This window comes from Scleropages formosus, chromosome 1, assembly GCF_900964775.1.
Source record: "Scleropages formosus chromosome 1, fSclFor1.1, whole genome shotgun sequence".
NCBI lineage: Eukaryota > Metazoa > Chordata > Actinopteri > Osteoglossiformes > Osteoglossidae > Scleropages > Scleropages formosus.
The window spans coordinates 38,441,332-38,455,594 of NC_041806.1; the positions used below are offsets into that span (position 1 = coordinate 38,441,332).

General features: G+C 43.7%; 2 protein-coding genes across 4 annotated transcripts; both read right to left on the bottom strand.

The window, feature by feature from the left end:
• Positions 1-529: 529 nt before the first annotated feature.
• rnf146 (ring finger protein 146) lies at positions 530-5,013 on the bottom strand. The gene is made up of 2 exons (XM_018743909.2): positions 4,608-5,013; positions 530-2,226 (listed from the first exon to the last, which is right to left on the bottom strand). The coding sequence occupies exon 2, from the start codon at positions 2,223-2,225 to the stop codon at positions 1,218-1,220; it is 1,008 nt and encodes a 335-aa protein (XP_018599425.1). The 5' UTR covers position 2,226; positions 4,608-5,013; the 3' UTR covers positions 530-1,217.
• Positions 5,014-5,048: 35 nt separating this feature from the next.
• On the bottom strand, positions 5,049-13,453 carry LOC108929406 (R-spondin-3-like). Of its 3 annotated transcripts, none has more exons than XM_029256764.1 (7): positions 13,369-13,453; positions 10,325-10,520; positions 8,492-8,689; positions 7,698-7,841; positions 7,166-7,312; positions 6,543-6,728; positions 5,049-5,654 (listed from the first exon to the last, which is right to left on the bottom strand). In XM_029256764.1, exons 2-7 carry the CDS (start codon positions 10,416-10,418, stop codon positions 5,506-5,508), a joined length of 918 nt encoding a protein of 305 aa, XP_029112597.1. In that variant the 5' UTR covers positions 10,419-10,520; positions 13,369-13,453; the 3' UTR covers positions 5,049-5,505. The 3 variants fall into 3 exon arrangements, with proteins under 3 accessions (XP_029112597.1, XP_029112589.1, XP_018599426.1); XM_029256756.1 differs by lacking the exon at positions 13,369-13,453 and adding an exon at positions 10,653-11,048; XM_018743910.2 differs by lacking the exons at positions 10,325-10,520; positions 13,369-13,453 and adding an exon at positions 10,110-10,287.
• Between the last annotated feature and the right edge of the window lie 810 nt (positions 13,454-14,263).

The following is a 14,263-nucleotide window of genomic DNA, read 5'->3' on the forward strand; positions in this document are numbered from 1 at the left end:
GAATTGAAGGAAATGCACTCGGGCTCCCCCTCAAGGCTGGACAGTCTTCTGCTTCATAAACCATTTTTATACTTGACCTCTGGAAGAACATGGCTAACCAGCTGAAGTGGTAGTATTAAAAGAAATCCTAATAACTCTCCTTGAGTTAAAATAATTCCTGCTGACTGCTGACCAGTGGCACTCCAATCTGAGGGATGCATTCCTGCTTGGAGACTACAGTTACCCGATAACATCATCCCAGAAGCACAGATGGAGTTTTTCAAGATTTACACAAAATGTTCATGGAATAAAATACACTAAAATCTGTTTGGTCCCCTTTTTAAAGCGATTCCGTAAATTACCCCAAAGGCGTGCCAAACATAAATCAATAAAAAAACAGGTTTGGGGTCTCAAATTCATCTTCCGAAAGAATATTCTGACAGTGTCCTACACACAAAAAGTCTTAGTCCAAAGTCTACTGAAGATGAGAAACTGACAAATACTTTATTTTTAAGATTACAAATCATTTAACAAAATATTACAATAAAACTAGTACAGAACTTTTAAATCTTTTTCTGAAAGACAGAGCAAAAATGGAAGGAACAAATGAAAATGTTGTTAGTAATGTTATATGTTCTTAAAAACCTCAAAATTCCTAACAGTTTTAACAATGTCAAAATTACAGGTTAAGACTCCAAAACTGGGGAAGGGGGGGGAAAAAAAAAAAAAAAAAAAAAAGACTCTCCTGCCAGTAGTGTTCAGTACCCTTTTCTGACGACAACACATGCACAAGTTATGATAAATACTAGTACATTAAGATGGAATATGGATTCAACACCCAAAGATCATGCTTTGCTTATGTAGCACACTAATTCAGAGAGTTCAGTTTGGGCATTAAGTGATGGAAGGGAAGCGCATAATACAATTTCAGACAAACTGAGTCCATTACAACAAAAACACTGAGGGGGGGGAAAAAAAAAAAAAAAAAAAAAAAAAATCAGCCCTAAAACTGTTACGTAAATTTGCTCAGAGAAGATTCCTTGCTCCCATAAAATGGTTGGTCTCCACCAGACATCTGGTCTAATGAGTCTTTTTTACTGTTTGATTTGGGTTTTGTACTTGGGAGCATCTAATCATTCAGGTAACAGTAGTGTTTTGAGTAGCGGTGGGTGAGACTGTTCAGTGCAATAACCATGTTCCCGTGGTATGGGAAGGGTTGACACGATTGAGGTCAGAGTTCACACTTCAGTCACGGTGCACTGACCATCAGGCCTTCTCGACCTCTCACTGCTGCTGGAGGACTCTGCTCCAGGGGACAATAACTCTCCCTGGTCCTCCCTTAAATGACCCTGTCTGCTCGGTGCAGCATCTTCATCTGCTTCCTCCTCCTGCCCATACTCCTCTTCACTGCTGGCTGACTCAGACTCATCTACAGAGGTGTTTGGGGCAGCATCTCCAACATCATCTTCGTCTTCCTCTTGCCCACTCTCCCCATTCCTGCTTCGATCTCGCCTAGTTGGGAGTGTGATGTGGAGCTGTGCGAGGGAGTTCTCCAGAGAGCTACTGTCAGGTGAGGGGGAGGCGGGGCTGGCAGGGGGCTGGACAGGCCCGCTCTGTGGTCCCACAGTGTCTGCTCCATCAGCAGAGCTGTCCCGGCCCAGCGCGGCGGGCGCCCCTCCCACAGGGTCAGTGTCCAGTCGCAGTCCTGCTACCCCCTTCTTAGGGATGTCAACAATGTCCCGCTTTATCCTGCGGCGGCGCCCGTGTTCGTTGCGCCGGTACTGGACCATGTTCTCCAGGTCAGCCACATACAAGAAGCCGGCGATCAGCATTTCAGTACTCTTCTTGCCCTTGGTGAAGGCATCCTCCAGCTCCCTGCTGGTACGCTCATCATACTGCCACCACCCATTGCGGCCCTCATAGTACCAGGCATAGTCCCCATGGCCACGCCCTGCTGCCCTCAGCTCTTCTGGGGACAGCAAGGTGGGCCGCTCCAGGAAGTCCTCCGGGACCTCCTGCCTGCAGAGAGCACACCTCTTACTCTGCCAGGATGCACCCTTCACACACAGAAAGCAGAAGATGTGTCTGCAGGGCAATCGCACTGGATGAACACAAGTCTGCAAGCAGATGGCACACTCTGGGACCGAAAGGGCAGGAGAGGAGCCACCTGGACACGCCTCTCCTGTCCCCTTCCTGCCTGAAGGAAGCATATTCACAGAATGGTCAACTTCACCACAGCCAGCCATCCTAGAAGGGACACAAAAAAAACACCAAGAAAAATCTGAGTACTCTTTCAGGATGGGAAAAAACACACACATTACCTCTAACCTCACAGTTTTCCAATAACTTTGGAATAGTCTGCCAGTTATTGGCAGGAATCCTCCGTCAATTTTACCCTTTAAATCCAGGCTTAAGATTTACATATTCATCCCGATGCATCCATGACAGATGTGATTAAGGTTTGCTGTGCTATTTTTTTCAGTATAAAACTCTCTAATCTCATTATTTTGACAGTTACTAACCCTGTCTTTGTTGCTGAGCAGTGTTTCCCCATGAGAAGACCTCAAGAGGCTGCCGTAATACCAGCACTCCATGCTGACAGAGGCTGATGACTGCATGCCATGGTGGATGAGACCTGCTTATGTGGACCGGGACATCAACTTATTGGCGTCTAACAATGATATTATAAATAGCCATTTAAGTTGACTTAAAAGTCTTTGTTTCTATCTACAACGGCAAGTACGGCTGGGCAGCCACTGGCACTTGAACCCCCCGAGGTTTTTTCTTTTGTTTAATTCCCTTGCCTTTCACCTGGAAGTTTTTTGTTCCTTTACTGTGTGTCCAGCTGGTTTACTTATAGCTCTAATAATTAACATAGTTATTGTAGTGATTTAATGTATAGCCAACCTTTTACTTGTGTTTTGTCTCTGATCCTTTGTTCAGCACTCTGTCACTGTGAAAAAGCTCTCTATAAAAATAAACTGAATAGAAATTTCTATTTACAGTTACTCTGGAACTTTCAATAAAGGTTTTGTTGTACAAAGCAATGTTCACTGGCTCATAGTACAAACACAGCTAGCACAAGCATTCTGTTTGTAACTCCAAAGTCACCAAGCCACAATCAATAAAAGGATGATACAGATGTCTCTCGACTTATGTCGTTGGGTTGTGCATAAATGAAGCTGTAGCTTTAATAAAAAAAAATATTCAGTATGACTTTCATCTTTAATACTGGACAACAGGGAAGATAGTGGTTAAAGCCACTGCCTTACAATCAAAGCACTGGGTCAAATCCCTTCTCATGCTGCAGACAGCCATGATCAATGATCTTACCCCGAACTGTCCCAGTATGAGGACCAGACTCTTCTTACAAGAGGAAGGATGCAAGAAGCTTAGTACAGAAACACAGAAAGCATACCTTAAATGAATTCATAGTAACTTTGAGCTACATTTGTGATGGAAAATAAAAATTCCATTTACATAAATTCTGATTCAGGGCTGCTGACTGATCCCACAAACATGTGAAACATCCATCATCTTGTTACTGACAAGCAAAACACATGAACAGCAGACTCCAGCCATAAACACTGTGTGAATGAATGAGTTCAACTAATCTGGTCCCACATCCCTGTTCTGTTTGGATGCCACACATATTTGTTCACCCAGCCAACTAAAACACGTGGTGTTCCCTACAAAAAAATGTTTCTGAAAATATCAAAGTGAAGAAAATACAAATGAAATGTTATGTAAGTGAGCATCGTTCCTATAAACGAAGAGCCAGCGTAACGCGTCCGGTACCAGTCCATCACTGCGAGTTGCTCTTCTTCAGTTGAACGCAAGATCAGCCAAATAAATGCAAACAGAAAAACCAGAATTCCTAGTATGTTTCTTGATCACAACACACAAAAAAAAAAAAATCCAATGAAAATAAACAAACAGGTGGCAGAAACGCCACGTCCTGGTTAGGGCGATCAGGGTCGGGTTCCACTGCCAGCCCCACTGCTCTGCCTTAGTCAACCTGGATCGATACAGTAACAATGTCGAGATGTAAGGGACAAATCACTAAATAAAGTTGTCTCTGTCTGACTGTGAGACTAATGAATGAACAGCAACAGTCCGGACACGTCCGAGCGCTCGCGCTCAGCACTGACCGACCCCGGCAGTGGCGCAACTCGCAGAAAAAAAAAGGGAAGGAAGTAGACGAACGCGAGCCGCGTTAGTTAGTAAACCTCGGCGCTCGTTTCTTCTCACACGACACGGGGACTGGAACGTCAGGGGATTCATTACGATCACATACACAGATACACACTCACTCAGCGTCTTTGTCTCCAGTGTGAGTCAGTGAACCAGAGAGAGACAGACTCGGCTCTTTTCACACGGACCGGACGGGCACTGGCCAAACCAAACGCAATTACAAACCCCGACAACAAACAAACAAAAAAACAAACAAACAAACAAAATTGCCCTGCGGTGACAGACCGAGAGGGGTATCGGAAACCCGTCTTTTTACACAAGCCGCGTGACAATAAACCTGTTGTTGTTGTGTGTAAGCAGCTCGGCCATTACAGCTGGGCCCGCAGCCTGAGCCTCGCACCAGGATTTTCCGTTCTCCGAAGGCCCGGACTCACCTGTCCCGCGTCCTTCAGCAACCCGTCGCTCTCTTCATTTTTAACGTAAAGAATCGTCCTAGCTTACCAAATTGTAACCCGAATAAATTCTTCACCAGCCCTGTTTTCCTTCGTTCCTCAAAAAAACACACACAAGCATCATACGCAGCGCAGTGACGAAGAGCGTCATGACGTAGGCACGTTAAAGGAACGCCGCATTTCGATACCAGGGGGGCGTTCGGAATGCGTCATCACGTACTAGAGGAGCGACTTCCGTTGAATTTGAAATATGGTTGTTTTTTCCTGGGGAAAAAAAAAGCCGAAGCAAAAAATAAAATCCACGGTGCGGCGACAGAGTGAAAAAGAACTCTTTTATATATGTTGTTTTACCTGTAAAAGTGGGAGTAATTGTTTGCAGGGTCCAAAATATCTCCGGCAAATTGACTGTTAGATGGGCTACTACTAGTACAAGAAACTACAGTATTCACTCTCTTATATATATACATTTTTCACATGTTATGTGGAAGTAATATGATGTATCATGTCACTTCTGAATCTTAAGATTTCAAACATAAAAAGACTACATTTACAGTTACATTCAGGTTTGCTGTAGATTGGTCTTTTTTCACAATTTAGATACATTTTTTGTTCTGTACAATGACATTGATGCAATGTTTTAAAAACCCACACAATGACTAGACAATACTATATGTAGGCTCAGTGTAAATGATAAAAAGCCAACAAAAACTATAAAGACATTGACACAGTATCTTGTTACAATGCCTCATACACAGTTATGTGCAAGCAGTCAATATGTTTTACTGCAGCATTTCTGCAAGTAGTGCTTCTTGCTGATGCTTTTGCAGGTTATCTGTCAAGTGTTCCTTGCTGGCCTCTGATTTCTGTTTTGGCCCCTTTGCTACCAAGATTTTGTGATGTTCCTGTTCACAGCATCTGCCCAGTCTCTCATCTGCTTCCCGTTCTCCCTCTCACTCCCCTCTTGTCGGCTGCTCCGAATCTTTCTGTCTGTCTTGTTCTTCCTGTCCCTCTGCTTTCCTCCAGATTGTCCTGCACGGAAGAGCACAAAAGTAGTGCTGGTCAGTCTGGTGAATCCTGTATCATAATGATGAAAGAGTGGATGTCCAGGTTAGAAGATTTAGAGGTGGCTGGATTAAGTCCCAGAAGAGCTCCAGAATCAGTACTCTGAAGCTATGTACTGAATTACTCCAGTAAAATACAGATAAATGGTACAGATCTAAGGTACCTTTTGATATGTGCCAGCGGAGCATTGATAATTGTGTTACTAATTACATTATTGGGGATTTGTGGTCTCTATCAAATACACACTTAGTCTGAAGCTACATTCACGTCCACATTTATGAGTCTAAGGCTAAAATACAACACATAAAACATTTTTAACCATTAGAGGTTGCTGTTGGGTTGCATATCTGTCTGGCTATATTTAAGTCTTTCTGGCTCATGCTACTATTCCTATGTTCATCGTCACATTGAGATACAGAGATATCACAGAGGTATAACAAATTATTAAAAGCAATGTGTTCACTCTCAGTGTTTTATCTGACATTTCAGTATTCAAGCTGTGTAATTTGTAATCAGAGAGAAGAATTGTGAGTATACATTTGTTTAGAAGACTTGTAAAGGGTGGTTGCTTGGCTTGATGCGTTTGTTGCTTACATAATGGGTCTGCGTACAGATTTTGTAGAATTATTTAACAAGATGAAGTCTTCACTTCCTTCTTTTTGCTTTTTATTTTTTTTTATTCAACTCCTTGATTTGAACAGATTCAAACCACCATGGATACCCTGTACTAGGATAAAATCAGTTAAGCTCATTCTCATGCCAGTTAAATGTAGTACTATGCATAAGTGATGTTATTCAAAGTCCTGTGTGCTTTTGTAAAAGTGCTTATTGTAAATAAGGCAGTTCTGGATGCACCTGGGCATTTCTTCTTCTTGGAAATACAATCCCTCTTCTCTGAGACAGCAGGGCAAGGATGGCTGTTAGATGGGGTCACCAGGAGAACATCCCGGGTCCTTATCTGTTCCCCTAACTTGAATCCACAAGTGCTCCCTCCGCGAAAGCAAGGACTCCAGCTACCCCACTCACCTACTTCACAATGGACTAGGAGAGCACACATCAGAGAGAGAGAGAGAGAGAGAGAGAGAGAGATGGGGACAGAAAGACAGGGTTACGTGCATGAATTTTTAACTTGAAGACTATAAGCTGCAGTTCCAGGAGAGTTCTTGCTGTAATACCCTTGACTGATTTACTTCTCCTGTTTGCTCTATATTGCTTTTAGATATCCACCTCTATGAAATCTTAAAAACTGAAAAGTGATGACAATGGAATGAAATTTCAACAAATAACTATGTACAGTTAAAGAGCAGGCAGAGACGACGATGGGACACTATGCAGTAACCAAAAAGGTACTGTTGTCTTTGCTGGAAATGTGATATAAAGCAGAGAAAATGAAGCTACACAATACTTACACAGGGGAGGGTGAAGCTAATGCTGTCACAGAATATCCTCTCATACCTGTGTTTTTTTTTTTAACCTACCTTGAGGTTTGCACTCCATGAGCTGTTCATTTGCGAAGAATTCCTCTGGACAAGCGGAATGACACTTCCCTTGCAGGAGGTATAGACCCTGTCTGCATCTTGTGCAGGTATCCTCATCCAGGCAAGTGTCACAGTCTGCAGCACAGTCTGTGAGAGACACAGCCTGTCACAAATCAGCATGTTATATTGTTGTATATGTTATAGATGTTATGTATGTTTCCCAACAATAACACTGCGTAGCAACTCAATTCACATCTGTTAGAAATATCTCATTAAATGTCATTCAATAGTCCATCTTCATAAGGTGTTGTCACAGCCCATATCACGATGAGATGTTCAACCTCCCCTCACATATATAACATCAACTATGACAGCATTGGTCATTCTCAGCTAAAGTCAAGTCACGTGACAGAAGAACTCCAGTAAGTATTCAGTTTTTGGATTACTGCAGGTACAGGCATCAACCTCAACAGAGTGCAAGGCCAGTTTCCATCCTGTACTGCTCCCAGGACTGGCCATCCCACACACTCACCAAACACGCACTCCCTCAGCCTGTCGTTTGGCTTCAGCCCCTCTGGGCAGCTCTCCTGACACTTCCCTCGGTATAAATAATGTCCAGCTCTGCACCGTGTGCAGAAGTTCCCGGTGAAGTCACAGTCACAATCCAGCTGGCACTCTGGGACACAGCGAGAAACCAAACTTGGCTGGTGGTGGAGGCAGTAGACACCCCAGAACAATACGAATCTCTTTGAGGACACAAAAAAGTTTCTAATGCATGTAATGTGTTAAAATGAAGTGTCTTCAAATCGTAGTATTAGAGGAAACTAAGCTGCAATTATATCAACCACCTTGCGATGGATTGGCATCCCATCCTGGGTGTGTCCCCTCTCCCTCCAGCCTTGCGCCCTGCGTTGCTGGGTTAGGCTCCGGCTCGCCGTGATCCTGCTTGGGGCAAGCGGTTTCTGACAGTGTGTGTGTGTGTGTGTGTGTGTGTGTGTGTGTGTGTGTGTGTGTGTGTGTGTGTGTATCAACCACTGTAGGGATATCCCCACAAAAATATGTTTTTTTTAAACATACTTTTCAAAATTGCAAACTTTTCCCCCCAAACACCTGATGTATTCAAACAAGTAGCTGAGCAAGTGAGCTGTCACAGTCATTTAACGGTGAATATCATCATATAAATGTCACAGATTCATTTTATATTTCAGCGGAGCACTGGTGAACTTGCACTGTACGTTCAGTTCTGCTTTGGACCATACTCCCTATGTAAAGCAGGCCCAGTCATGGATCGGGCTTTGCTGGGTAGCTGTGTGCAGTGGTACTTACTTGAGCACTTGTTTATATCTCGAGAGCGGATGTGGTAGTATCCACTAGGGCAGGAGAGGAGGCACATTCCAACCTGTCTCATCCCAAGACGGTCCAGGAGAAAAAAGTACCGGGGTTTGCATGATAGGCAGCCATTGGAGTCAGAACAGGTGAGACACCCACCATAACAGCTGGTCCTGGGGGTCCCAGGTATGGATTCTGAGAAAAAAAAAAAAAGCTTATCAGAAAGCTCATGGCTGCACGTGCATAATTGTATGACCAATTTGCGTTGTGTGTGTGTGCGTCATGTTCATGCTCCTTGCAGTTTTCGAGGAACACGCATCATAGTAGTGGACTTTCATTCTATCGCTCGTGCAGTACTTCCTCGAGTGTGTCATAAGGTCATTTCGAGGTTGCACGTTCAAGCTCTCTACTGCAATCTGCAGTCACAAAACAGGTGTAACGTTGTTGTTAGTGTAAATGACCATTGGCTATAATCCTTATTGTCCACTCAATAATTCAGTGTACGCTGACTCCTATTAAACTGCCAAACAGCCAGATGGAAGTAAAGTGTACCAAAACAGACTAGGAGTGTGTTACTGCCTTAATCCAACAGGTTTTCACAATTGTTTCCAACTCTTGTGTGGTTTTCCTGAGTGTTAACATTTACCAATAATGTAACAACTATTGGAACTGAATTGGAATTTGGGGAGAACACATTTTTTTTAATCCATTATGTATTAGCTTTCTTCTGAATGCAGCTGTAAGTTAATACCGACAGCATGTGGCACAGCGGATAGTGCTGGTCTGTCCGCTGCTGAGCTGTGTGTTCTGACTTGGGTTTGAATCTAGCTCAGCCTGTGTGGAGTTTGCCTTTTCTCTCCTCACTCCACAAAGATGTGTGATTGAGGTGGATTAGTCACTTTAAATTGGTTGTAGTGTGTATAATTGTGATTGCCATGCAATGGACTGGCATCCCGTCTAGCGTGTACCATGCCCGCACTTCTGGGATAGGCTCAAGATGTGGCCTTTTTTTAAAATTTATTTTATGTATCTATTTTTTAAAATGTATATATATATATATGTATAAGTACAGCGGGCTTGGCTGGATCCTGCTCTCTGGCAGGTCTGGGATTTGAGTCCTGCTTGGGGTGCCTTGCAACAGACTGGCATCCCATCCTGGGTGTGTCCCCTCTCCCTCCAGCCTTGCATCTGGTTTGCCGTGATCCCGCTCGGGACAAGCGACTTCAGACAGAGTGTGTGTATATATATATATGTATATATATAGATAGGCATGAGGTGTAACATCTTGTCCTGTGTATCTTGATTATATATATTTATATATTTTATATTATACAGTGTGTGTGTAACCAAACCTACGAATTAAATGAGGGATGTTTGTATTGTTCAACTTTTACTTGTGTGACTTAAAGCATAAAAGTGACCTTGTCGGCTGTTATGAACCAAACGAGTTACGAACAGACTTCCACTCTCGGCTATTTTCGCAAACCGAGGTACGATTGCCTCTGTTTCTCATCACCTCAGCTTTTTTTTTTTTTTTTTTCCCATTTTTATTTCTGATCAATTATTTCTAGTGCATTTGTCTACTACTGCGCTTCTCACCAAACTGCAGACTTACTAACTCTGTGCCACCTGTGTCGTCCAGTATTAGCTGTCAGTTTCCGGATCATTTCAGGAGCGTCGCTTTGCTTTGCAGAACGGAGCCCAGTTCCGCGGCGTCGCTCCCTCCGCGCACCGGAGCCCCGCGCTGCAGCTGTGAGCGCGCGACTCTTGCAGCGCGCGGGCCCGGGGCGCGTGTGAGTGTGCGCGCGCGCGTCTCCGCGCCCTACTCACGTTTGTCGAGAGGCTGTTGGTGGGCGCGCGGCGTCCGGGGCGCGTGTTCCGCCAGGGACCAGACGAAAAGGAGGGAGAGCAGCTGCAGCCGCATGGCGAGCCGGAGGCGTCAGTGTCCGCCGGAGCGGCGCGGGTGAAGGCGAAGGCGAAGCGCTACGCGGGCAGTCGCTGCAGCAGGAGTGCGCCGAAAAGCTACCTGGGAGAACCATGTCCATTTGTACAGAAACATACCGTGCGAAGCGCACATTTGCGACTGTGCACTGGAAGAAGAAGTCCTAGTGAGTCAGTGGGGGGAAAAAGCAGGTTCATTCGGTCATTGGCCACCCACCGAAAGGCCGTGGTGTGGCACCGAGGCAGCGCTGAGCTCCATCATCATGTCCGGAACTGTGAGGAGAGCAGAGCCGGCGCGGCCCGGGGATGGAGACCCACTTCAGCTCGGGCGGCGGGTCTCCCAAAAGTGTGAGCGGCAACCGGAGTCACTGAGACGGAGCGGAACAACCGAGCGCCGGAGCTGTGCTCTTAAATATACAGTCTGTGTCACAAGCACCTCAAGTTCCTCTCTCAGGCTTTATTTCTTTTTTCGTTTTTAGCCCGGCCAGGTGGCACATCCTGTGGTCGCGCTTCACATGGTCGTTGTAACTGCACCAGCATTAGGTGTTCGCAGCACCCCAGCAGCTCTCTTTTTATTTCTCTCACTCTCTCTCTTTCTCTCTCTCTATTTCTCTCTCCCTCCCTGTCTCTTTCTCTCTCTCTCTCTCACTCTCTGTCTTCCTCTCTCTATTTCTTTCTCTTTCTGTCTTCCTCTCTATTCCCCCCTCTCTCTCTCTCCATATAATGCCAGTATCTGACAAAATCACGGGTTTCAGTATAGTTTAAAATGAGAAAAAAAAAAAAAAACAGACACATTACATTATTTCCCATTACTGCAGGTGCTGTTCTTCCACACACCGAACCACATGCAAGAACTTCTGCAAATATGTCGCAGAAGCCAAATTCGGCTACAGGAACTTCAACAACTAGTGCATTTTTTTCCCTGTTGCATTAAGTCCAGGAAAACCATTTCTCAAATGAGGGTTATCACTGCTACAAGCTGAGCCTTGCAGATAAAGTCATCTTGCATCTTGAAAAAAAATCAGCGCGATACTATTTTTTTATTATGTTTTTCATTTGTAGTGAGGTTTAGGATGAATCAATAAGGTACTGGTCCATTTATACAGTATGTATGAAGCTTTACAGCACAGTTACACATTCTAACCCATCACGCACATCTACATTACATTTATTTATTCAGCTGACACTTTTCTCCAAGCAACTTACAATTATTTACCCTTTTATGCAGCTGTGCAATTTCTACTGGAGCAATTCAAGGTCCATACGTTGCTCAAAGGTACTACAGCTGGAGGTGAGATTCAAGCCTGTGACCTTTGGGTCCAAAGACAGTAACTCTAACAACTACACTGGCAGCTGTCCCCCGCACATTGCCTGGACTCTGTTAGAGGAACTTTTTTTAATGGTGTTTCTTCGGGTGGCTGTGTGTGTGCTTATGACATAATGCACATAAAAAAGTTAAATAATAAACACGACCACATCACTGTACTGTAGGTGCTGAAGTGGCGAATGAACCAATGAGCATCTGCTGGTTTGCAGTTTTTTGGCAATGCCTGGCCACATCTATTGGTGGAACCACATGTGCGTATGCACGTGTGACAAAGTCCCATCTCACCGTGATGAAATAAAAGCTCGTTTCCTCACAAGGAAACAACCCGACACACAAGTAACCCTCTGGAATAAACAGTGAAGTATGAAAGGCGGTGATTCTTTGCAGGACTAACACTTTAGGACAAGGTTCGTCTCCAAAAAAGGAGGCAGACTTGGTTTTTTCAGATCCTAACTTACTGGAATTGTATAATCACAAACAGGCCGTGAAAAGAATCTTGTCAGAGTTTAAAAACAAAGACTCAGACTTAAAATATACAAAAGTATGGTAACACTTATTTGCTAATGGGCAGACATTCCTAATGACTGCATGTTTAAATACCACAGAGGGCCCCAGTTGGAAACACAGTGTATCTCCTCAGTTAACTCCAGTCTCTCGATTCACAGTAGCTCTAGTATTATGTAACAAGCATCTCTAAAAGCTCCCCTCTCTCCTTGATTCATGACTCTTTCTCTTATTGATCTGATGTTACTTTCATCCCAGTTCTGCTTTAGCTGCAATCCTGGATCTATAAAACGTCATTTGTCTTCGATAGTTTCACTTGTGTCTATTTTTTAAAGCAATATTTGTCCTCCTCCGCTAATGTACAGTTTCATGCATTGGCGAACCACTACATGCCGTATTTCCCATGCGGTGCACTAAATGGGAGATCAGTCTTTTACCTTGTTTCTATTAAGACCATATCGATTTACTTTGAGCAGAATCTGTGTGGTCACCAATAACAGATGCCACTAACCTAAAATTAACCTTTAATATCTGAAGGTCGTCATGCAACCGACTTAAACGCATAGTAAATAATATGCAGGGAGTCAATAAAGTAAGTTTTAGTGAAGGAGCCCTCATGTTCTTGACAAACACATCCCAACAGTTCATGCAACAAGAAACACCAGACAGATCGTTGTGACCGAATGCTTAACTAAAGCCCTTATTAAAAATAAATAAAAAGTTTTCTCTCTAGACTCTCTTTAGAAAGAATCTCTTAATTTATAACCTGGCTACACCTGATGCTTGTTTTACCTTAGTGTGCTGCCTCCATGTGTTTTTCAGCCCAGGTGATGGAGCATGGTCTGGATCTACTCTGCCAGACTCACCATATTTGACTTTAAGTGCATAAATTCTGCACTGATTGTATGTACATTAACTGTAGAAATTTATAATAATATTCAATGATGACAACGGTACTACGGCGTCTTGCACTATCAACAGCTATCTGCTCCTCCATTTGCTCACAGAGCCCCTGGAATAATTAAACATTACAGGTTAATCATTCTTCTCCAAGACCTCTACAACCCAGAATCTATGTTACTTGTAACTGTAAAATACATACTTGTAGTTGTAATTGTTGGAAGCAGAGACAACAGCACAGGTCTTCATAACATTATGAGTGAGGGTGAAGGATCAGCGCAGTGGAACCAACAAGCGTGCTGGTGTTTGCAGAAGGTGAAGTTCCCCTTCACTGGTAACTATGATGATCAGGGCTCAGCTTCTCCTTGTTTTTTATTACTATCTGAGAAATGGAGTGTGGATCCTCAAAGCTCCTTATCTTTAGGGGAAGGAAGGAGTCTGTGGGTTTTATCTACCCCAGTAACATATTCAGAATAACACACTTCAGCGTAAATCCAGCGCTGTGTCCAGTAGAATCCACGTACCCATTTATGATTAATACATTAGTGTCACAGAACTTTTTTTTTTTTCTCATCACCCCTTTGGGATGCATTTTGGCTACCGAATGAGTCGACAGGAAGGCAAAAATGCAGACAAACACAGTTATTAGTGTTACATTGCACATCTGTGGAATGTGGATAAATCGCAAGACACACAATGTGGTCACTGGAAGGACATGTGTATCTCATGTCTGATCGACCTATCTGCGACTGACTGAATGTTTCAGAAGGTTACTCACAACGCACTCACTCTAGGACTGATAGCGAAGAGTGGCGAGTACCTTGGTTTATTTACCAACACTGCTGGATAGAGGAAGGACTATATCTACAAATGCAATCATCGGGAAGAAGTGCAATCTTTTATTTTGTCAGCTTTGGTTCCAGGAGAAGCTTCTTATCTTCATTCCTGGAGCAGAGTTGCATCACATTGAATGTGTTGCCAAGAAAAGTTATTGATAGGCCCATTCATTCAGTTACATGCACATACACACTTAGCGATTTTATTTCTATGACTTCAAAATAACATTTAGTGTGTGAATGTTTGTAGCTAGATTAACC